General features: G+C 34.3%; 1 protein-coding gene across 35 annotated transcripts in view; it reads left to right on the top strand.

The window, feature by feature from the left end:
• The window catches only part of ULK4 (unc-51 like kinase 4), a 222,693-nt gene that overhangs the window by 43,252 nt on the left and 153,428 nt on the right, over window positions 1-26,013 (top strand). For all 35 annotated transcript variants that reach the window (XR_015275669.1, XR_015275655.1, XR_015275680.1 and 32 more), the window contains 6 exons: window positions 2,477-2,638; window positions 9,240-9,422; window positions 14,211-14,338; window positions 21,243-21,376; window positions 24,223-24,344; window positions 24,660-24,716. Coding sequence is in view for 28 of the 35 variants with exons in the window: in XM_086848502.1 (XP_086704628.1) it covers window positions 2,477-2,638; window positions 9,240-9,422; window positions 14,211-14,338; window positions 21,243-21,376; window positions 24,223-24,344; window positions 24,660-24,716 (786 nt within the window). In the remaining 7 variants the exon portion in view is untranslated. The remainder of the gene's footprint in view (window positions 1-2,476; window positions 2,639-9,239; window positions 9,423-14,210; window positions 14,339-21,242; window positions 21,377-24,222; window positions 24,345-24,659; window positions 24,717-26,013) is intronic.

Genomic DNA, 26,013 nt, shown 5'->3' with positions numbered 1-26,013 from the left:
CCCCCCACCAGTTAAAATGGAAAGATTTGATTAAAAGGAGTTTCCTTTCAGTTATTTGCAAATTTTATTCCTCCAATATTTTAATTTTCATTCAGGGCTCTTTTTCATTATGTATCCCTGACTTCACTGGAAACAGAAATATCTGCAAGTGTTTAACATGACTGAAAATTAGGAGCTTTAAGTGTGCTTTATAAAACTAGTTGAAATCTAAACCCATTAAAAATAAAGTATGTGCTTCTTCTTTTATACAGTTCAATTCATAGTTTCAGGTTTCATGCAGTTCATGATGTGGACAGAGGGTTACTTAGATATGGAACTCATATCTTGAAGATCTATTTCTGGTCACTAAAATAGCTTACGTCCTGGTAGCATCATGGGATGACTCCTTTAGTTAAGAGGCCAAATATTACTTTTGATCAGGCTTCCCTTAGAATTAGACAGCTAATTAAGTAGAAGATGGTTGAAGTCTTGTTGCTTAGATAGTTCTCAGGAACAGGTACCAGAGGAGCTGAAATGGAAGGTCTCAGGTGACAGCAAATAGAACTACTTTGGCAGCATCATTGAGCTTTTAGAGCACAGTGATGATGCATGACCAGTTTCTAGTCAAAGTAGCTGGACAACCTGGAACAGGGCATAACTCATTCCATCAATGGCTGAAAATAAGTAAAGCACATCTTCAATACCAAACTTTGCAAAGGAAAGCTGTAATTGCATCTGGAAATTTGTTAACATTAATAATAGCTATTATCCTCTATATAGTGCTTTGATTATGATTAATGGGATTATCGTTCATTTATAAGTGTTTATGCCTGCTTAAATTAGGAGTGGAATTCCAATTGGCAGTCTTAATAATCGCTTCATATGCAAGAGAGACAACTTGACAGTTGTTTCAGTTACAAATTTGAATGTTAAATGCATCAATTTAGTCAGTTTGATAAATGCATGTATTTTTACCCTAACTGTACCCCCCTAAAAAACCCTGAAAACCAGAAGTATAATTCACACAAAAATATTAAAACTGAGCATTATTTATAAAATGTTTTGAAAATTTCAATTTTATTAATCATGTATGAGTATCTGTGTATTTAGGTCTTTGATAGGTAAAAAATTATGCAATATTTTTCAGTAATCAAAAATGTAAAAAGAGAGAAGCCTAAGTTCTCTTTGGTTTTATAGCTGCAAATAAGAAGGAAGACCACAGAATTCAGTGGAATTTTTATATAAGAGTGTAACCACTTTAGATGGAAATTGACTTTGGTATTTCTGTTAAATATTTTGAGTAGAGTTGCAGTTCTTTGGAAAACAGGAAGGATTATGATAAAAAGGATGAAAAGAGCCTTTCTCTTTTTTTTTTGACGGCATTATACTAGAGTTTCCAAATATTTCTACATCTGAAATATATATTTTAGGTCTACTAAATCAGTAGAAGGAAAACTGGATATGGAATATATTTTTAATGAAGTATAAGCTCTCCCCTTCTGCAAGGTTTTTATTCTACTTTCTGAAATGTTTCATTATCGTTGCTCACAGTTTTGGTGGCTCTGATTGTAAAGATAACTGTTAGAAATCCAAAGCTTAGTAGGGTAAAATAGAGATCAGTTTAAGAAAGAAATCAATTAGATATTATGATGAATTATTTGTGAAGCCAGACTATAAGGACAAATTGAATTATAAAAATTATATTCAAATTCATTCTCCTGCTGAATTCAAGATGCTTTTTAAGACATTGTTGAAAGACTTAACTTTTTTTGTAGTTCAGTACTGAGATGAGGTGAGGCAATGTACAGCCAAAATAATACCAGCAATGTATCTTCCAGTTCTGTTAAAGACTTCTATTTTAAATGAAAATTATTTGGTTAGTACTAAAAATATGAAGATTCAGAATCTCATATAGAAATTTAGGGCTTCTTGTAGTAAATGGGACCTAATAATTTATCTTAAGCATTGGTCAGGATTGTCTGCTTCAGGAGAAAATAAGGGAGTTATGGAACAACTTAATTTGCAAGAAGTCTGTCTCTATCATAGGATTTTTTGACTCTTCTGAATAAAGGGTTTAATGTAATTTTTTTTCCCTAAAGTCACTGAATATCTCATTATTTTGCATGTTCTAGTGATGAGTGTTGACACAAATTCATTCATTTATAAAGCACTGATCATGGAACACTTCTAACATAACCATTGTTTCATTTGTAATGACTACATTTAATTTGGAATGATTATTTGGAGATTAAAGGTTTTGTATTAAATTTTACTTGTATTAAGTTGTCTTTGCTTTAGAAGACGAAGTGGGGGGAAGTAGGGTCTGTGAACATAACTTTGTCATCAGGTGAGGTTTCTTGAAAACTTATAAGTATCAAAAAGAATTAAGAAACAACACAAAGATAATGTACATTGAATAAAATGTGGACATAGGCAGTAATTTTTAAAGAAATTTGAAACATTTGCAAATGTGTTTTCCTTCCTCTCCTTCCTATAGGAAGAGCGTGTAGTGAACCATTTAGCTGCAAAGATAATTGAAAATGTTTGTACTACTCGCTCATGCCATGCACAAGGATTTATTACAGGAGAAATTGGACCTGTCTTGTGGTACCTTTTCACACATTCTACAGGAGATTCTTTGAAGATAACTCCTGTTTCGGTAAGGAATTTCCTTTTGTGGTAGTGTAATGTTTGGCATTTAGTCTGAAAAACCTTCTGAATTTGCACTGAAATGTATTTAAACATGTTTGCTGTATGTTTGTGTTGTTTATATTTCAGACTACAATAAAATATACTTGAAAAATTTCTGAAATTGAAAATTGCATTTATTACAGTCCAATGCTTATGAATAGTTCTTGTGATTCATCATATTCTAGAACATATATTTCCCTATGTTGGTAATAATGAGTTATGTTTAAAAAGTTTAACCTTTCAAAAAAATCTATTAAATTCTTGCAAAATTGAAATTTCTCTTTTTATATGATGTTTCAAATGAAAATTGCTTATTTTCTTTATCAAAGACTTATTTAGAAGACTAAGTTGAATTAATCAAATTTATTTTTATAAAATTGTCAGGGCCTTGTCTTTGCCTGGAATTTTTAAGGCAATATAGAATGATAAGACAAATAGAGTGATAACATGCAAGCAGAAGGTTTGGAACAAAAGGATTTATGAGGTAGAAAACACTTAGCAGGACTGTGAGTTTAACCATATCTCTTGGACTTTTTACAAGAGCATGTAGTGACAGAACATGGGGGAGTGGATTAAAATGACAAGAAAATAGGTTTAGATTAGATATTGGGAAAACATTCTTTATTGTGAGGGTGGTGAGGCACTGGCACAGGTTCCCTGGAAAAGTTGTGGCTGCCCCATTCCCTAGCAGTGTTCATGGCCAGGCTGGATGGAGCTCTTGCTTTCCAAATGGAAAAAGGTAGTGTCACTGCTGCAGCAGTATGCACATAGACACATCTAGAAAAATGGTAATAAAAGAGAGAGAAATAAAAACGTATTTGAAGTGTGGCTGAAAAGGTAAATTGTATAATAAATTTATAGTTTTTAAAAATATATCTCTTTATTGATTTTTTTTACCTTAGTGTGTATTTGTGGCAGAGTCTTGCCTGCAATATAAACTGCTCAAATATTGAGAAAATGTCTTGACATTTTAGAACAGGAAACCTATTTAGTAAAATAATTATTATAAAAACCTTTGCACTGTAGCATCTGAAATTCTTGGCAAAAACAGTCTTAGAACTTCCATGGGTAGAGAATAATCTGTCTCTAAATATGTAAAATATATGTGTGAGTCTGGCCATTAGGCTGTTTTTTAGAAAGGGTCTTTTTGAGACTTCACCCATTTGATCTGTGAGTTTGATGTTTAGATCACAACTGCATGTATGGGAAAAGACTGGAGATAAGAGTTATGATTTCCTTACTGAGATTTTTAAGTAGCCTGCTTGATCCCCTATCCTATCACTACTATTGCTATAAGGGTTGTTTTGTATCATGGGTTTTCTGTTCTTGTCAATATTAGACTGGGCAGTTGTTATTTGTTTGCTATTAGGTCGCAGTATTTTATTTTTTTCTCTTTCAAATCATGCTGAAAGTTCCCTCTTGTTTCTCTGCTATCTGCTTGGAGAACTTTGCTTCGTCATTTACCATTCCCTTGATTCCTACAGCAGGCTTCCAAGGCCTGCTCCGTTTGTAGAGCCCAGTTGGTCAGTTATGCCTGTCTTGTGTACCGCAGTAAGCAGCATATCCTGGAGAAACTGTCAGTCTCTATTGCATTCAGACAGCGAGCTAAAAAAGATCACCAGAGGAACTATCAGTGGGCTTTTTCATCTTCTTTTTCCCTCCTGAAAACTCAATTTCTTCTTAGACAATTTAGTATACTTGAGGTGGGCTTGAGCTTTTTTTATGCTCAATAATATGCAGAAGTTATACATCTGATTGTCCAGAATAAACTTGTCGTCACCGGAGATTCAATATGACTTTCTGTAAAAGTGGGCTTAGAGGTTACTGTCATTAATGCCATATGGTTTATTCCCTTTGCCTGTGGTTGAGTGTCAAGAGACTATGAGAAGAATAGGTTGTTTGTCTCCCTGTATCCTCTCCTTCATTTGAGAGCCCAGGTCACTGGATTCTCCCAAGGCTGTAAGGTTCAGGTGAACCACTAAAAAGCCTTTGCTTTGTCACAGTGTTTATGCTATGGGTATCTAGCCTCTTTAAAGCACTACTGATGAGAAGAAAGTTTTCCTGCTGGAAAAACTGGAAAGTAGTAAAAATGAGTAAGAAGCTAAAACCTGAAATTGCTGGTGTTTGTGTGATATCTTCCAAGTGAGTAGATTGAAAGTATCACAGAATATGAGTTCCTCAGTTCCTTTGCCTCTTGTTGCTGTAGGTGTGATACAGCAGCCTGATCTTTATGGGTTTCCTGTTCCGCCAGGCCTCTTAAGTGCAGTGAGTCTTACTGCAATATTTATACTCCACTTCAAAGCTGAATCATCTGGCACTCAAGGGTTGACACTGGGACTTGGAATGACATTGGTTTTGCCAATCTCTTACTTCCTGATTATTTTTCTTGTGTTTGAAATCTTTGTGTTACAAAACTTAATAGTTTTCAGAGGCCACTCCAGTAGCCTTCTTACAGATGACATCTGTTAGGATGAGCCAGTGTGTTTTAGAAGTTCATAATAACTGCAATTACCAGAATTTCCTAGAGAAACTCAACTGATCTGTGGGACTTCCTTTCAATAGCAATTGACAATCTAGGTAAGAAAGATTTTTTTTTTTTATCACTCTGTGATAAAAATACCATTTCCCTCTTGAAGTTGCCTAGCAATGTGTTCTTGGGTGTTGTGGCCAGCATTTTAAAAAGACAGCCAAGTTGAGTGTGCGCACTGAGATCTTCTAAGGCAAAAATTTCTTCAACTTTTTGTGCATATCTGTGATATAAATGTACATATGGACAATATAAACAAAACCACAACTGTTCCCAACTAATGTTTGTTTCCTGTGAAGGCAATAGGCTTACTGGGGATAATGCTTTTTCTCTTTTGTACTTACTGATGTTTCAGCCATCCTGTAGGTAGGGCTGGTTCCAAATTCACATATTGGAGAGTTTGGATGAAAGCAGTTGTGAGGAGAGTTGCAAGAGTAAGATGTGTTCATTGTTCTATATCCTTGGTGAAACTGCTTTCTTCTAGTTTCTAGAACTAGGTCTTTTCTAGGTCTTCATGGAAATTATTGCTATTCATGTAGCTGAATCCATCTCCTTTTTTCAGACAGATCATTTTATACAAGCACTCTTGGGTCTGAATGGGCTCCTGGATTTTCCTCTCCACTGTTTTGGGGATTGTTTCCTTTATCAGAAGACTGGGGTTTAATACTTTTACATGAAGTGAATTCAACAAGGAAGCTTCTAAAGTAGGATGCACTAAGGTGGTACTTTAATCCTTTTGCTGCTTTGTAGTGAAACACTGAAGTAAAAAGTAGATAAACTTATTACTCAATGTCTGACATAAATCATGGTTATGTATTAATACTGCTGTGGCATTTAGATCTATAATCTTAACTTCATCTGATAACAGTCCATTGATATTGAAATCTAGTGCAGGAAGATCTTTTCCCAGCTAAAGTTTATGGAGATTTTAGTGGTTTGCTAATTTAAAAAAGAAAATACTAATGTATTCTCCAGCTATAGCATACTGTATAATTTCTACATTCATTAAATTATTGCTATAGATATGTAGACATTTTTATCCTGCATGACCACATAGATTGACATCATCGGTGTCCTATTTCATTTTAATATGCAGTTATTCCTGCCTTATTTGAATGTATCCTGAAGAATTTATTCTAAACTGACATCTGTATTAGAATGTTAAAATACATTTCTGTTAAGAAATACATCCGTCATATCTTTACTTAGAGTTAGCAGTCTGTCTGCAAAGTGTATCAGCAGTAAGGGACTATGGAATTTTACTTATGATTATTTCGGTTAGTAATAAAAATATATCAAGAAAATTCTCTGTCTTTAGTCTCAGGAATTAAGAAATGACACTTTTTGTCCTGCCTGTCAGAGGTGGCAAACAGGGACTGTGTCTCACTATTTTTTTTCTCATTTTGGAGTCCAACATACCTCAGGTAAATATCACAGATTTTGCCTGTAGGTAAGCTGTGTCTTTTTATCATTTTGCTAGACTCAGAAAAAAGAAATCTGTAAGATGTCAAAGTGATACTCTGACAAGCTCAGCAGCAGGAAGGTTTTCTTTCCAGTATACTGAACGTTTTTTATTTTTTTTTAAAAATAACTTAAAATTTTGGTTCTAAGAGATAACTTTTTCTGCTGGAAGAGTAGTAACAAAACGTAAGCTACTTAAATGGAAACTAATTTGGGAAAGCTCAACACAGTGTTTTTGGGGATTTGGTTTCTTTTGTTATTTTCTTAAGTAATTTGTTTTGAGTAGTTACTTTCAGAGACTGGTGTATTGCAGATACTTCAGTGCATTCATTCTCAAACTTGAGAGAGTCATGGAAGATATCCTGAATGGGTGAATGTTACCCAGTCATGTGTTGCCTGTAAGACTAGAAGGGTAGGGCAAAGATGATCATTGAATCCTGGAGTACCTCAAGTTGAAAGTGATGAGTAAGAATCTTGAGGCAAGATTGGAGCTGCTGAGAGAAAAGGTGCTGGTTAAGGCTGTGCAGAGGAGCCAATTCCAGGAGATGTTCTGCTGAAGCCTGACTCTCATTAAGAACATGTCATGCTCCAAGATTGCCTGGAGATGATGGTATGAGCTCTACTCTCACACCTTTCATCATCCATTTCCAGTTCCTGCTCCACCACCTTTTGACCTTTCTCCATCTGTTCACTCCCAGTACTGGATCTACTGAAGTGATTTAGAGTTCTTTGTGCTCTATCCCACATTTAAATTCCAAATTCTGCTTTTCTGCTGAAGTGTTAGGTTCATTCATACAACAGAGCTTTCTGTGACATACAAACTAATGGGAATTTAAAGCTTCTCCTCTTGGCTATTGGTGAGCTGGAGCTTTTCTGCTACAGCCAAAACTGCAGTATTAACCTAGAAAACAGCCTATGATGTCTTTCCTGTGAGGTTTTCCTGGAAGTAATCTGGTGGCCTGTGGCTTTGGTCACCCTTGTTTGGCAAGGTCTGTAGCAGAAATCCAAGGCGATGGAAAACCTGCACACCCCATGTTAGCACACTAAGCGAGCTCCATGTTGCTTTGGCACTGCCTGTCCCTAGGTCCCAGCAGTTCACTGGTAGTATGACCCTCAAAGATGTTTTTAGTGAATACACATACCTCCTGCCCACTCATTTTGAAAACTCTGAATAGAGGTGAAGAGTTGGATTGTATCCTGGGAGAAATAGAGCATGCTGTACTAAGGAACTGAGATTGAGTGTCTGTGTTTTAGAAGAGAGTAAAAAAATAATAAAAGAAAAAAAGTAAAGGCTGCAATCGATATGGTTCCTGGACCGGAAAGGACAAGGAAGAACAGGAGCAGAGGAGATGAATAGCATCAATAAAATGTCTGTCTAGTTCGTGATTTACTGTCATTCGTGCCTTTTTTCTTCTTTTCTCTTTTTTTCTAGTTTGTTTTGAATAATGTTTCTTAGGGCACTGGTGAACTGGACAGTTTCTGGGGTTCTTACATGGAAAGCTTTTCTTTGGTGGTAGTATTCTGTGTAATTGACTATAGTTTCTCTTAAACGAGACCTTACTATTGAGTGCACACCAAGTAAACAGTAATTTCTAAATATAGCTGGTCTGTAAAGAACAAAGAAATCATAAATATTGTCTACATTTCACAAAAGCGACTCACCTTCAAAGTTTTTTCCTGAAAACCAATTCAGATTTTCATGTGAATCCAGTATTTGACGTAAGCTATTCTTTTATGCTAACAGTATATTCAAGCCAAAGAAAAAGAAATTTTTAATGTTTAAAAAGTCTTATTTTGTTTATCTGGAGAGAACAAATGCAGTTATAGTATCTTGAAGGTTGCATCTTCATAGGTATCAAACTGGAGATAAAGCTGCCCTGAAGGTTGTTTGGTAATATTTGCGAGGAAATAGCTAAGTTAGTAGACACTGAACAGGTTTGTGCTCACTTCATGGACAGTATCTACATTTTCTATTAAAATTGTTTTAATCACTGATATTTGAAGATCAACCATTTGGAGAACAGTTTGAAAATTTGTTATACTAACCCCTGTTTCTTAATAAGTACCTAGATCTGAAGTAGTATCTAGAGCTAAGGATAGACTTTAGACACTGAAATACTACATACCACATTATTGTCCATAAGCAGGGAGAGAGAAGATGCCCATCTTTATGGGTGCCCATAATTCCTGTGGCATGTGCCATGTCTATATTTTCTCTCCCTGTACTACTTTCTAGTACAGTGTTATCTGATGCTGTTTATATTCCGTGCTTGATAAAAGACTCAAGCATGGGCTGTGATGCTCCATCCTTATTGTTCTCTAGAGGAAAAGAGTAATGTGACTTTTTGATATGGATGTTGGTGTATGAAATATTTGAATTTCAGCTGCACAGTGTATAGGAAAGTATTTAGAAAAATTTCACTATTCTAAAAATAGTGGTCTTTTACCTAATACTTGTCTTAGGAATTAATCTGTATGAATTCTTTTATTCCTAAACTGTTGGAAAATTCACCATATGCTTTTATTTTCCATTCCTTTTCTTGAGATAATAGTTTAATTTTTTTTTTTCTCATTTTTGTAGGCTTTATGCAGAATTACTCGTTCCTCACCTAATGCTTTCCAGAGTGTCATTGAAAAAGTGGGATTAACAGCTGTTCTAAATTCCTTGGCAAATGGAATATGCAAAATTCAGCAGTATATGCTCACTATGTTTTCAGCAATGTTGTCATGTGGGATTCATCTACAGAGGCTAATTCAAGAAAAGGTTTGAGTTCAGATTAATATTTCACTGGCATGGAGTTTCACAAAAGGAAAAGTTAAAGTTGATACTGCTAGTGGTTTTGAATTTTCAAAATACGCCTCAGCGACATTTGCATATCTGAATAGCAGGAAACGAGGAATGTGATTATTTTATATTTCTATTTGCTTAAAATCTAACTTATAAACTATATTGTTTTTCTTTCTCTCATGGATCTTTGACAAATGGTTCTAAATTGGTCCTGCAGCTAGGATTCAATCAATCCAGAATACCCTAGCCTGACCATAACTGATAATGGGACCTAAGGAAAATCAGTAAGGAATCAGTAAAGACAACTATTTAACATAGCTGTTTCAGACATTTAAAATAGAAAATAAGGAGTTTCCTGAATGAATCTGAAGCTGTACTTTATGCTCTCCTTAACGGACCTTAGGCCAATTTGTAAGTGAAGTATCTCGCAGAAATTAGTATTTTATTACCTTATGCTTTTTTTTTTCTAGTGTCACTGAATAAAACAACTGGTTTTGATTTATGTCTAATATAATTTTTGATAGAAGTGGTTTAAAGTTTTCTATTTTGATCCCCAAATTGTTTTGTATTAGAGAAAAAGTATTTATTTCGGCAGTATATTTGCATAGTTCATAAATGAATTCTGGAAAGGATAAAAATCACAAAGAAAGTAGGAACTCTTGCTCTTGTTTTCATCAGATACTGTGTTGTATGTTGTAATCTGACTATCATCTTGACTATAATAATTTGTTGGGCATAAGTTGGGAGAGTTTTATTTCCATACATATTGTTTTAACAATTATATTTAAATTAAAAAATAATCCCACTCATGTGGCCTGAAATCACTCATTCTTTTCCTAAAATTAATTTCTGTACCATGTCAGATTTGCCAGTGTATTTTTTGAGTGCATGTCATCTGGCCTTAAACTTTCCACATCCCGTAAGAACAGCACTAACAGGTGGCAAATTGTTCTGTAATGTTTAACAAACATGAGTTGATGGTATAGTCAGAGGAACATGGTGAAAAATTATTCACTTGAACATTCAGCAAAAGAGCACAATGTGCAGCTAGCCTAGGGCAACGGCATGATGTTTTCTGTGAAGAACTTCTTGTTTATATAGGATTTACATTGCTAAAAGAACTCCTATACTGATACTGAATGTCTTCATATGGACAATTGCTAAAATTCCCTTTCTGACATTGCATTTCTTATGAACAATTCAAATCAAATTTTGCAGATTAGAAAATTGAAATACACACAAATGTAGACATTCCTTTAACAGCATATATCAAATTAACAATAGAAGTGGGAATAGTGCCCAAAGCTGTAAGTAAAAAACACTGTACTGTCAAAACTGATAAAGTAAGTCTGGTTCTACTGCATGTGCCCGCATTTGGTAATTGTACCTGCATTGCAGCTGAGACAAATCTCATAGAATGGTGGTTTTTTTATGAATGAGATTAGCTCAGTTGGTTAGTGTCTGGTGGCAATAACACCCAGGTTGTTGGTTCAATCCCCATGTGAGCCACTTACTTAAGAATTTGTAAGAATTTGACTTGATGAGCCCTTCCAAATCAGAATGTTCTGTGATCTGGAAATTAGACTGTATGATTTTGGAAGCTGAAACTATATTTCTGTTTTTCTTGAATAGAATTTAAAAATACAAACATGTTCCTGTATTGAACTTTCAGGTGCTATCATGTCACATGGAGTGATACTATTTTAGAGCTGAAGATTGAATTTAATAGTCCATGCACTTTTCAATATTTCATACTCATGATGCACAAGTCCACCTTAATGAGAGAAGGGAAGAGTGAATAGTGTTGGCCTACAGATTATTTTGTGTTCTGTAAAATTCTTGTGTAGTTAAGCTTAAGAGGCAGAAGGACCTCAGTGTCACACAGAATGTAGTGACAAATAAATGACTATCTGTTTAATATTGACACAAACAACATATTAAATTATACTTAAAGATATAAATTCAAGATGGATATAATTTAGCTTTGTGTATGTTATCTGGAAACACTCTTAGCTTGTAAGACTTAGGACTTGTTTTCTTTGGTCTTCAAGAACGACAATAAAAAACAGTTAAAAAAGTCAGAAATGCAATTCTGTGATCATCTACACTAATACAAAACTTCAGGGAACTACAATTGCCAAAAGGGTCTGGGTTTTGTCCCTCTGTGATACAGAGACTTTCCATTTTAGTTTCCCATTTTGGAAACTAATATATTTGAAATGATGTTTTTAAAATAAAGCATGGAAAAGAACTCAAAATCAAGAATCATTAACATATTATAGCAATAGATTAAAAATCCCCCACTGCTAATTATTTTCATCTGGCTGACAAGATTCACCTTTAGATGAGAGAATTTTTGAGTGCAGTTAGGTTCTTCCAGAGGTCAGATAATGGGGCAAGGTGTTTTTTATTTGGTTTCTTTTTTCCTCAACCAGTCATAAGTAAAATTATTCAAATAATACTTTTTTATGTATTACAGAAGTATATTGTCGCAACTGCATTGTAAATGTGTTATAAGCATTGTCCTCATATTTCAGTAACTGTTTTCAATTCTTTGTCTTTTACCTGAATGTGGACAAGTAACTACCACCATAGATGATAGTTTTGACAATATCAGTATAAATTTATAAAATGATAAAAATATCTTTAACAAAATATTTGTCACTCTAAACTTATAATATGGAGGTATTTGCAAAGCATAGAAGAGAAATTAGAAAATATGTAACTATGCAACAAATGTTTGCTATTGTAATTTCTGTTCTTGTATAGAGAGATAGTGGTCTAGTTGTTTTCCACTTATGTAGCCAATTAAAAAACATCACTGCTTTTTTTTAAAATTTGCATTGTAGTATTACTCAGTGTATCCAATGTAAAGTCATAATCTTGTTGCAGTGTGTTCACTTGAAATGAAAAGAGTGTCCTATCCTGCAGAGTCTCCAAGGATACATCAAACTTTTGCAGGGGGGAGAGGAATAATATAACAGAGAAATGATAAATAATTTATTTGGCAATATTTGAGTGATTTTTGGCTTTTCTGATACACTAAGTCCGGCAGGTCAGCAAAGATGTGTTTGAGATTTTCTTGGGATAACCTGTTGCTTCAAACCAGCCAGGAAAGCAAATTCCAACAGGTCACATTTATTTCTTAAATCTGGTTATTAGAACAGTCCCAGATAAGTCTGATGTAACTTATTTTGTCTTAACCCATGCTAACCCCCCATGTAGCATTGGAATATTCTTGCTTTCCAGAATATGAAGACTAAAAATAGATGTGCTGTGGCTTGTAGTTGCATGTGTCTTTGTCATGGTGTCCTTGTGCATAGTCTATCAAGTCCATTTGTGTTAGCATGGTCACTGTTGTATTATATATATACTCTTTGACTATGTCTGAGGTTTTATGGGATTTCTGAACATAAAAACATTGTTGTTGTTGTTAAAAAAACCTTGAAAAACCAAACCACACTTAATTAAAATTCAAACTTTGCATTTATTAGATTGTAATTTAAGAACTTGACTGCTGCAAGTTCATACTGGAGGAGCTACAAGTCATGCTCTGTGAGCTGTTGAAGTGTTTAAAGCAGTAAACTTTTAAATCCCAAGACTGAGAAATTCTTCTATTTATGAAATAAATTGTAGAAGTACAGCAAAACAGTTCTAGAATAATGAATAGCTATAATTAATTATAGAATAATTAATAGTTTGTTTTTCTGTGATTTCTGTAGTTACTGAATGATGACTGCTTTTGAAGGCAGGGTTAAAATAGTGTCAGAATAAAATCTGATAGTTTCTTGATCAACTCTTGCACTCCTGCTCTTTTTCCATTCTCGGTGAAGATGTATAGTTAATTGTTGCAAAGGATGTCTCTAATAAATTACAGTCAGTGTTGATTTGCAGTTATTCTGTCATCAAATGAGGAATTTGAACAGTAATATGTATGTTAAATGTGCATCACACAGCAGGATTTTTAACTTTGTACACCACATGCATACACTACTCATCTCTCCTATTGTCACTCCCTTGAGAATCCAGTTCGACTGTTTGAAGGCAGGTTCTATTGTTGAAGCCATTTTTGCTCAGTCTAATTTTTGCATAGAGCCAGTTGACAGTTTGTAAATTCTTGCTCAGTTTTTAATTTTAATTTTGTTTATCCTACTTCTTTCTTTTCAAGTCCTAATTTTATTTCTTCCTTGAAAAGATGTTTTTCACTTTCTGAATTCAAAATAAAATTAGATTAGATAAGAACAATCGAAGAAGGTAGAAGCAATATTACCATCTATTTGGAGTATCTGGTGTATAATTTGGGGTCTGATGTTGACAGGATTGTATCCAACTAAGGTGTAGTTTTTAATATTCCTACATATAAAGGAATGAAGAGCTAAAAAATGTAATCCTATTTGTGCTTAAATGCGTACGTATTCTGAAAATAGTTCAGCTTTGTTTTAAAATAAATATAATAAAATATCCTGTGTTTATACTTAAGGTAAGCCATTTAAAATTTTAAGTTTTGTCTTCTCTTGTAGTTAATTTCCTACTATTTTGGACTTGGTACATTAAATAGTGTTTACTTTTTACTCTACTATTTGTGAAGATGTTCAAAGCAGCTTTATGCTGGGCTTGTCAGTCTTGGACAGAATTTATTTGCTAGTGTTCTATGGATTTTTTTTTTTCCCCATGAGTGACATGAAAATGAGCAAACTTTAAGTGTATACAATCGTACAATACAGTGCAAGTAACCTTAACGTATTTGTGTTTATTTCCACCAAGGATTTTGTGACTACAATTACTCGTCTACTTGAAAGTCCTTCAACTTTTATTCGAGCAAAAGCCTTTCTGGTCTTGCTACAAGTTTTAATTAATAACAGGGAGATGTTGCTCCTCAGTTGTCAAACAAGGTAAGGTGATAATGGAAGATAATCAAAGGTATAGTCTTTAAAATTGTACCTGAAATACTTGAAAATGTGTGGTATTTTTGAGACAGTGTTTTAGAAGTTAATTATTTTGTGTGTAATAGTAATCCTTTCATTCATGAGAATATTTTATATGGGATCATCAGGTGACAATTATTCACAAGGACAAAGCACTGTCTTGCAAGGAGAACATCTTTTAAAGTAACTTATGGTCCCAGTGAACATTTGCATTTTTGGGTAGGGCAAAAGATACACTGCAACAGTAAATTGTTGCTATGGTGGAAAAGCAAAATAAAAGGTTCTATTATGTGCCTTCCTCATCTTGGGGTTTGTTGTACTCCATTGTCTCTTCAGGGTAGTCACTTTCAAGGTAAAATAATATTTTTTGGCTGTATGTGTTGTGGGAGTGATTTACATAATGACCAATAAATTCCTGTGACTTTTACATGAAATATTAAATTTTTTCTGTGTTTTAGAACACTTTGCAAGAAATTACTGAATCACCAGGGAGTTATTTGAATTTTTTTGTCTTCTGTTGGGACAGAAGCATTCCATGAGAGGAGCAGATTAGACTGTGTTAGAATATGAATTGTCACCATGTTTTGAGGTGATTGGAGAAGTAAGATGAAAGAAGTTTTAGTTGGGATTTGTATCTTATACTGTTCTCTAAGAAGAAGAGTAAAATGAAGTGTAAACATAGTTTTTACTATATTGAAATAGAGCAGGTTTGGAACTGAAAGTAAAAAAGGATGAGGTGTGTGGGTAACTGTAAATCTAACTATATCTACAGCAAATATAACATTATATCTTACATTCATGTTTGAGAAGAATTAGGGTGCATAGACTGGAGTTAAAGGAAGGGGCAGATGAGTTATACCACTGTGAGAGGACACCTTATGGGGTGCTAGCATTATATATATTCCTTCACTTGGAAAGCTGTAGATATCCCAATATTTGTAGAATCATGGAGAATAAGTACTGATTCCAAGGGGCTTCTTCATGTGTACGTTTTTACACTTCCGGAAATGTTCTGTCAGATTATGTGTTCTGGTTAGTGTAAAATGCCTCTAATGATTTGTAAGTGACTTTTTGAATGGCTACATTTTTAGTAACTCCTGATATTCATGTGCTTGATATACCACATAGGACTCTCCTGTGTTTGGAGAATGGTCTGACAGAAATCCTGCACAGACAGTTACTATTTGTTTATATATACCTTAGATATTATGTGAAGGAGAATAATAATTTTATCAACAATTTTCTTAATTTATAATGCTTTCCAACCAGCTGCCTTTCTGAAGAGAATATTTTGTGAATTTGGAATATGATTTTATATTATGACTTTTGGCTTTATCCTACTGTTTTGTTGTGATGCTCCAGACAGGGCTGATCAGAGACCAATACATAATGTAACACATTATGTAAAATAATAGGCAAGCCTTATAGCAGCTTTATTGAGATGATAAACTGTTTTTCTTCATTTGCTGAATTTTCTTCATAACTGTTCTTTAGTGAACAGCATATCTCCTACCAGAATAGATCATCTAAAACCTTTCTATTACATCCAGAAAGTAAGATAGCTACAGAGAGGGGAAATGACCCATTAAATCTGGAGACAGTTGCATTCATAACATCACTATATAACTCTGGAATAATCTTAAACCCAGCAGAAATACTCATTGACTTATACTGTTGAATTCCGGTTGGAGTATTTTAGTTGGTATCTTCAGTTGTCTGACTGAAAAGTTTCTTCAAAATTAAGACTCATAAATTCTAAATTGCTAGCACAGGAAGCAGAAATCCATTGGATAACTATCAAAACTATTTGATATACTCAAATTCTCCTTCTAGAGGTGTTTGATTTGAGAGATATAAAGAGCATGTAGTAAAATATACATAATTCCTGGTTAATGGTTTGTCTCCAACCGCTGCAGCTAAAGCCTGTGACAGGATTTATATTGCTTTAGATGATAAAATCTGTTTATGATAATGATAATCAATATAAAGCAATTTTTCAGTATGCATCACTTAAAGGATGATGCAGATGATAAAACAGTAATAACTTTCATGATAACACTGCACTGAAAAATGCTTTTGTTTAGTTTGGTAATTATGCTGGTTTTGGCTGGGTTAATTTTATTCATGGCAACTACTGTGAGGCTGTGTGTGCTGAAAACAGCCCCCTGGGCCTCATGAGCATGGAGACTGCCTCAGGGCCAGCATCCCAAGGGCCTTGCTCTGGAGAGCAGTCCTTTCTTTATTTGGCAGCAAAGTTGGGGCGGGGTCTGGAGTGTAAGTCTTATGAGGAGGAGCAGAGAGAACGGAGGTTGTTTAGCCTGGAGGAAAGGAGGCTCAGGGAAGACCTTATCACTCTTTGTAACCACCTGAAAGGAGGCTGTATTGAGACAGGTGTTGGTCTTTCTTTCCAAGTAATGAGTGATAGGACAAGAGGAAAAGGTCTTAAGTTATGCCACTGGAGATTTAGATACCATATCAGGAAAAATTTTTTTCACTAATAATTTAGACAATAAAATCCTGTTTCCACTGGTAACCTTTGTGATATCTGTCCTTGGAAGTGGTTTTGGGGCTGAAAAAGCATGTGGCATTTGAAGAAAATAAGTTTCATCATTATTCATCTCATTGGGACGAAAGGGCATGGGACAGGGAAGGGAGAGAAAGAAATGGAAGGAAGAGTAGGAAAAGAGGAAGTGGAAGGGAAGGGTAATGGCAAGCTTATTTTAGCTGTGCTGGTGTTACCAGAATGGACTTCCTCGTGTTTTTCTTCCAGTTTGTGCGAAGGCACCAGGAAATAAAAGGCAGCAGAAGTAGGCACTTGCTGAAAGTCCTTTTTATGGCAAGAAATGGTGCCTCTAGTGTCCTGTGTTGCAAGTCTTGCTACCTGGAATGCAATCTTAAGACCACCTGCCTATTTGTTTTTGCTGTTTACAGAACCTATTGGCTTTGGCCATGATGCCAGCAGTTGCTATTCACTTTTGAGTATTTGTACACACAGTCCCCCCATGCGTGCCCCTCTAATGCCTATTGATTAGCTGAGTTTACAGAATCTGGTTGCGAGTTTCTTTTTGTACCTCTTTTCAAAAGTCTCTCCTTAATCAAATAGTATGGAAACACCTTTATAATTCCAAATAGGAGTGGAGAAACTGCTGATCCCAGCTGATCAAAGGGATATTCCATACCATATGGTCTCATGGGGGAAAAAAGAAGGGAAAGACACTAGGAGTGATGGCACTTGTCTTCCCTAGTAACCATTACATGTGATGGAGCCCTTTGTTCCTGGAGATGGCTGAACACCTGTCTGCCCATGGGAAGCGGTGAATGAATTCCTTGTTTTGCTTTGCTTGTGCAGATTTTGAGTTCTGTGGATGAAAAATATTGATATGTAATAAGAAATGTAATTTTGAAGTTAATTCATTGTTCCACAACATTGAGAAAATTCACCTGTTAGTCTTTTTTCCTACCTGTTCCATGGTAGTCGATTCCATACCTTTGGTTCTTCCACATAGGATACAGCTGGAGAAGATACAAGATCCTTTACGCTGAAGTAGCACTTGTTTACTCACACTATACAAATTAATTTATTTTGTTAATCACACTGCATTTTCTAGTCTTCTTCTTTTCTCCTTGATTTGCAGAGGCAGGCTACCTGTTCTTCAAGAGAGGGATACAATCTGAAGTTTTATTGAGACTTTTCATTTCACCCTGCTCTGAACTAGCAGTGATTTCCAATTAGTCTCACTGAATTGTTCTTCTTGTATCTAAATGGTTTCAGAGGATTTTCTAGCTAAATAGCACTGACTTGGAGATTGAACTTCTCCTCCCAAAAGAATTTATTCAAATGTCTTGTTTTCTACTGTCTGCAGAGATGGACACTTGTGGAAAGATAGGGTAGTATTCCTGACACATTTCACCATCTGCAGAACTTTAACTATGCACAACAGCATAACCTTTGAGCAAACTCTTTCTCTGTTTCCTGTGCCCACCTCCCATATTTATTAAATTTTCAAATCTTATATGTGCCCTGAAAGGAAAAGCTTTGCCTGGAAACCTACTACAGTCTCGCATCTAGCATAGCCTGTTTGCCTTATACATCTAAAGATTGATCTAGAAAAGTAGTGAGGAAAAGAACTGAAAAGCTTGGTGCTTGATCAGATGGGAAAACATGGAAATGGAATGCAAGAGGGAGCAGTGACGTAAGTCAGTGATTTCAGGGAAAAAAAACAAACAACAAACCCAGAAAGCTCGTATCAAATTAAAAAGAAGAAAAAACTGATGGAAGGCAAGAAGTAGAGATTAACCCTCCTATTAGCATGATATTCCATCTGATGCTACATCTCTGTAAAATAAACAATATACCTATGTTAAGTATCCTTTCAAAATCTTCATAATTTTCTGTTAGCAGAGATTGACTAATAACAATAATAATAAATAATAATAAAACTAAAAAATAGTCCTTGATTTCTAGGGGTAAATAGGGGTAAATAGATATATGTCCTCAGAGAATGCATGACCTTCTTTAGTTTCATGAAGGTCTGTCATTCTCTGTGAACTTAGTCTCTTTTCTTCATGTTGATTATCCTGTTAAGAGAACAGTTCTTATTCTTTTAAGTAGTAGACCTCATTCCCGTTCCTATCACTCCAGACTGTTAACTCTGGAATTTTCCTTTTAGTACAAAAGCTCACTGATGGCCATATCTTGCAATACAGACATTTGAATTTATATTTTTTAAACCAAATCTTTGCTTCATAGACAGTTGTTTACTCCTAATCATATTTAGCTCATTTGTACTAATATCCACATATTTTTTCATGTATTATTGAGTGCAAGAAAAACGTGCAGTAAATTAATTGAATAACTGTATTTCTATAAGCCTGGTTTGCCCACTAGAGAGAACACTGAGATTCATTAAGGAATAAAAGTAACTAATTAATTGTTCTATATATGACTGAGGAATTCATCAAAGGAAAGTAGAGATTCTAGTGCTTTGCTGCCTACACAATTTATATCTGTACAGTTTTCTAGGGACAATGTTTAGTTGAACTGAACTATCAGGGAAAAAATAGTTGTGCATATTTTTAGAAAATCTATGTGAAAGACAATTTTGTGAATAGAAGAAGAACATAAAGGAGAGAACTCATCTTTCTCAGAATAAATGAACCTACTTTGTATCCTTCTCAAATGTGATTAAGTAATAGAACATGCTTTTAGAAAAGAAAAGAACCTCCTTCTCCCAAAGAAATAAAACCATTCATGTTGAAGTCTATTTGACCCATCTTAAGTAAAACTCAAACAGATCCAAGTGTATTTCCATATAGAATCAGATGATTGTTAAATCATGGAACTGTTTTCTTAAAAAAAATTAATTCAAGCTCTGATATTTTGTTATCTTTTTTAAAGCTAAACTCTTTTTTGAATAAAAAATACGTGGTTGTCTGGAAAGGCTAGAAGGCCATTTTATTTAAAACATTCAAATTTTTATATAAAAAAGTGTAAAGTAAAATTCTATCTGTAGCGCAATGTCAGATTTTTAAGTAGTTCCTTTCTAACCAACAAATCAAAGTTCCTGTAATTTAATGCAGTTTCCAGACATTACAACAATAAAAGCTGTCCTCATGGCCTCTGAGAAGTGCTGCTGAATGTGTTGCATCTGGGCTTTTGCACAGGTGAAAAGTAGCTATTCAATGTGTCTTTTGATTACTCTCTCTCTTTGTAGAATAGGTTAGGAAGAATAAGAGTGTAGTATTCAATCATAATCATGTACTGTTTAGAGACATAAACCTGTAAAATGTATTCTTAGGTACTTTTTACTTTATTGAGTTAATCATCTTTTTGATGGAAAGATGTATTTCCTAGTAGTATTGTTATGAACACTTGAGGCAGTGTAAATAGGTTATTTTCATAGTTCTGTAAAAAAGCATTGATTATCAGAAGGATATATAAAAAGACAGTACTGAAGTACATATTTAAAATCCAGATCATGGATTTCTCTCACCAGTGATTGATGGTTCTTTGCACAGGAACCGGAGGGAGTTCGAATGTGAAACAAAGATGTCAATAGTATGGCCCTAAAGGGAAGTCTGGCCCTTCTGTCTATTCAAATAAGCATTTTAAAATTTTGCCCGAAGCATTCTGTTACAGGTGTATTATTAAAGCAATCTCTTGTAAGTTAGCCAGTGGCTAATAAATCAGTTACCATTTCACTGTGAGAAATGTCATTCTGCAGAACGGCACAGCCACAAGCACTTAGCAGTTGGAATGTGTGCATTGAGTTTGTATTTAGAAATTGTGAGCACTGTATTTCTAGGGAAAGGATGTAAGACTAGTTTGGGTTTTTATCTCTTTCAATATGGCCATTCCAGCTAAAGCTAACATTTTAATAGGCTGCAGTGGGATCTATGTAGTATGATTTTTCTGGACTGAAAGATTGATCTCTTATTATGTTGACTTTAATTATCCTTACTTTTGGAATTCTTATGTGTTGAAGATTAGTATCTTTAGTCTTTCACTTATATTGCACATATTGATTACATATTTCAAAATAAAATGGATTGTAAAATTAGTCTCTCCTGCCTAAGTTTGCAGGAAGATTCATTCCTTATGTTAGCATCGTGTATTCATTTAAACCAGTAGAGTTATGCTCACTTAAATTAGTTTAAGGGTTTCTTTCCCTTCTTTCCTCAGTAATATGTGTTGGTTTTAGAGTTTATTAAAAGAAAATTCTAAAATTTCAACAAAATTACAGAGCCAAACTAATGTATTGTCTTTATTGTAACCACAGATACCAGAAATGTCTGGTTTAATAGTTTTTTTGAGATACAGTGTTATTTTCTTTGGTATGAGAGTTAATGTTTTGCACTTGTTTAAATCTAGACTCATGATGTATATTGAAAGAGACAGCAGAAAGACCATGCCAGGAAAAGAGCAGCAAGGTGGCAGTGAATACCTGTCAAAATGCCTGGATCTTCTCATCTATCACATTGTGAGGGAGCTGCCAGGAATTCTAGGTAAATTCAGTTTATTAACCAAACAGATCTTGCCTTTGCTAACTCTGTCAAGAGACAGGTATCTCCTTATATATATAGGCAGAAAGACTGTATTTTCTGATTACATAAAGTTTGCATGATATCAGCTTCCGGAAGATTTTTGGATATGTCATGATCAGATATTTTGTATTGGAATGCATGATTTTCTATATGAATGTTTTGTGTTTGTGGAATGGTAAGCCTCACCAACTCAGTCAGGAGTGAAGCCCAGAGCTACAAGAAGTTTTATCAATGTTCTACAGATCTTGTGACATCTATAAACATTGTACAATCTAAGAGCAAATTTGCCCCATAAAGCAGAGGCCTGGGAGAGATGCAATGGCATTTATATCTGAGTACATGTTAATTGCTTATGCTGAAATTTATATATTGAGTATTAGCTACAGGCAATTTTTCTGGAAAATTTCAGCTTAGATACTTCAGTTGCTTTAGATGCCTGAAACCGATCTTCTTATGCACACGAGGTTTATTTTCATAAAATTATTTTCTGATGAGATGATACCTGATGTATTTTTCATCTTCTCTACATTAGCACTAGGATATTGAAAATGTAATGGCAGCACTGCAAAGGTTAGTAGACCTAAATGTCATGATGCTATTTTAAAAGAAACTTTACTTCCTCTGCTAGTGCAAATTTTGGCCTTGCTGCAAACACCTGATCCCTCTTTTCTAACTAAATATCAGGTTTGCATATTGGTTATATTTCAGAATGGAAGTCTCAGACTATAAATGTTTGAAGCACAAATTCACCTCTTGCTGTTTATATATACACTATATGCAACTGATATAGTAGGCTCTGATATTTCTTCAGAATCTGAAAGTTTCAAATACATAGTTACTATCAAAATACATAGTACATCAATTTTTCAGACATGTAATTATTACTAATTTACAATTTCAATGCATTTTTGAAAACTGATATCAAGCATAATTTCAACACTTTGTTTTCTTTTCCAAGCAGGACCTGTGTGTTGATTGTTTTCTGTAATATGAAGTTATCTCTCTGTATTTGTCCATATTTGTCAGAAGTCTTTCTTTTTATTGCTATATGATGAAGGAGCATGTGCTGCTTGAGGTGGTAAAAGCTATGGGCACCTAAGAATAGTAATCAGATTTGAAAAGTGGAACAGTGAAAAGCAGTTTATCTGTTGATTTAGAATTAATCCTAGCTGGCTTTTTTAATATGCATTCATGTAAGCTCCTTACTGATCCCATCTTCTTCCACCAGATGTAGCTATAAACCAAATAGATTAACAAGTTGTAGAAATTGACCTTAAAGATATATTTGAACCAAATAAATAAATTGTTAATTTTCTGGTTAATTAAAAAGCTTTTGATTGTTGTAAATAAGGAAGTAATTTTATTTCTGCATTTGTAATATTTAGCCTATTTTTAGGAAGTAGATATAAATTGTTTAAATCATGCTGAAATTAAAGGTAGCTATATCTATTTATTTATCAAATGCAAAATTGCCAAATGTGATGGTTATATATTATTTAAAATGTAGAAAGAGAGATTGTTCAGTAAATCAGGTGCTAATCACAGAGAGGTCATCTTGACTTACAGTATTGAGTGTAATTCAAAACAAAAATGTATTGATGAAAAAAGTGTTGTGTTTTATGTATTTGAAGAGTTTTAAGCAACATTTTCTTTTTTTTTACGAGTGAATGAGTCAAATCTTTAAGGCCTACTTTAGTGCCAGGCTCTGTTATTTCTGCTTATATTGAAAACTGCCATGGAAACAGAAGAAAAGCATTGCTATTATTCCACATGATTAAACTCTGACTGACTGAAAAGAAGGGCCTTTTCTGGCCCGAAAAATCATATTAAGTCCCATTCTTTATTTGTTTTAGATATACATGAATTCCCTTTTACAGTTTTTAGCTGCTGTCTTTTTAGGGGCAAAAAAATATAACAGGTGCTCTTTTAAGACAGCATTTGGCTTCTAGTATTTTGTGGTTATAGGGGAAGAATTTTCCTTCTTTTCATATGAGCTAACTTTTCTCATGCTTCTCTGTTTTTATCCTATGCAGAGGAAGTCTTACTTTTTGTAGACAATAGGAAGCATGCCACAAATTTAGCATAATGTTCCTTGGTTTATATATGTCTCTACTGAGTCTGAAGTATAGTTTTCACTATTGCAATTAAAATTTTGTTAGCTTGTTATTATGTCTGTTGTTTGTCAGGGAGGCAACTGAGTTCTCTCATTGATCTGGTGCTATCTCTTTTATGAGAATTCCTGTAGCTTTAGGTCACTTGTGTCACAATTTAATCTGTGTATGGGAGAGAATGTGTGTGTGCATGGCTGGTGGAAGGATCTCCTTTTTTGGAGGGGATGTTTGGGGGTGTTTTTCCTGTTGAACTGTGTTGCAGGGGAAACATACTACTTCAGCATTGTCACCTACTAATCTTGGTTCATTCAGTTCTTGGTTAGCTGAAAGTCATGAGAATTTCAGTTTTTATTTTGCTTGAAATAGAACTGCATCCACATAATTTAGCCAGTATATGTCCATTCTGCCAAGAGCTGTAATTTCATCTTTACTTCAACACTTACTTTACACTTCTGTCCTCACTGTTTTGCCAGAGGTCACCTTTGCCTGTCCCTGTAGCCAGAGTAGGGAATTGACCTGGTTGAAGACTGAGCTAGGAAAGAAGTGCTGGGATTCATCATGAGCATTACTTCTGTCAGACAGAGAAGACAGGAGTGAACAGAGGCTACAGGAACAGAGATAGATATTTTATATTTCATTTGCTGTTGTTTAGTGATGTTTTTACGTTGGGTCAGCCTGAAATGCTGTTTTCTGTAGGTGACATTCTCAGTGCCCTAACTAATGTCGCAGGACGTAAACACCCATCAACAGTTCAGGCCAAACAGCTGAAGATGTGCCTTCCTATGATGCCTGTGGTGCTTCATCTTGTGACATCCCAGGTAGATTTTTTTTTTTCCCCAAAATTTGTTACACAGAGGACAAACTCTTACAGTTTCCTGAAATCTAATTTCTGTCAGTCATGATCAGAATGAGTAAAGTAGAAGTTTTGTTAATGCATAGATATGTTGATGAGTATTCCAGCTATGAAGCAACATTTGATAAGTATGCATTATATAACAATGGTAATGATGGAAACAAATGCATATTTTGTCCTCTTTCTTATTTTTTAACATGTGAAATAATTGTTTTACTTTTTCTGGTCATGAGATATGCATTTATGTAATTTTTTTTCAACTTTGGCTAATTTCAAATAGGTATTTCGTCCCCAGATAGTCACAAAGGAGTTTCTTTTCAACTATGGCATCTTACTTGTGAGTATAAAGTAGAAGATAAATATTTTTACAAGATATACCTATGCATAAAATTTTGGAAACTACTTTAATGAAATAAAATTACATTAGATTTCTAAATTGGAGAGAGAAGTTTATTCTGAATGTGTATTTTAAGCTTTGGTTATATTCAAAACTTTATATATAATCAGAAAATACTTTCTGTAGTAATCTATTTATTCAAAAGGAATACATATTTGATAAACTGAGAATTTCCAGTGAGCTTTATTTCTGAAAAGTTTAGCTCTAAATTGCATAGAATATTCTCTCTGAAATTTCATACTAGTATTTTATGAGCAGAAATGAAAAAGGAATTATAATTAATCTATATTTAAGGTATTGTTTCATCTTGTCACATTTTTCTTCTTACCAGTACTTCTAAACTCTGTTTAGTTGATGGCAATCTATGGAGCTGAGATACTGAACTCCTGTTGACATTTACAAGCTATTTCTGACATTACCCATAGAAAATGAATTTTTTAGCTGTGCCATTGGGTAGTATAGGAGAAATGAAGTAGTACAGTTCTAATGTAATTTTCGCATATGAAAACAATTGTTTATGCTAAGTGAGAAAAAAAGGATATTCTAAATTGCAGATTAGAGCTAAGCCAATGCTTTTAAGTGCATGAGTTCATAAATGACAACTAGGTATTTATCTCCAAATAGCATGAAGAAATGGTTTGCTTCAAACAATTAGATTCAACCTATGTGTTCTGATTTTTTTCTCTTTTTCCTTTGACTCTTTATTCCAAGAAAATACGGTTTAATTTAGCTCTACTAAAATATTTCTGTAAAAATTAGCATTAGAATGATGGAAAAAAAGTTTGAAACTGTAGATGCTGAATTACAAAGCCCTTTCTCCCTTTGAAGCATTTGTAACTAGGCAGTAGATTTATTACTGGTTTTCAATCAACCTTCTAGAAGGTGAAATTCTTCTGTCAACAATATAGGTACAGCAGACCAGGTACAATGAAAGTTTTCGTTTGATGTTACTCCAGCTTGTTTGAACTACTGACTGAGGAAGTCTGGCTAGCACAGCTTTCCTCTCAAATCAAGGAGGAGCACGTCAGTGTTTCCTGCTTCTTGTCCTGTCTCCATTGAAAAAGACATTCAGGAACTTATATACACTATTTAAATTTACACATGAATAAGGAAGGGACAGTAGTATATCTGAAAAATTATTTTTAAATTTCAAACCACTTTATGTAACTGTCTTATGATATGACTAATATAATTACATCTGCAAGAGTAACTATCCATTCTATCAGTCAAAAATCTA

Source organism: Cyanistes caeruleus, chromosome 1, assembly GCF_971803275.1.
Source record: "Cyanistes caeruleus chromosome 1, bCyaCae1.hap1.1, whole genome shotgun sequence".
NCBI lineage: Eukaryota > Metazoa > Chordata > Aves > Passeriformes > Paridae > Cyanistes > Cyanistes caeruleus.
The sequence above is the reverse complement of the archived record's forward strand: the minus strand, read 5'-3'. Positions and strand labels throughout refer to the sequence as shown.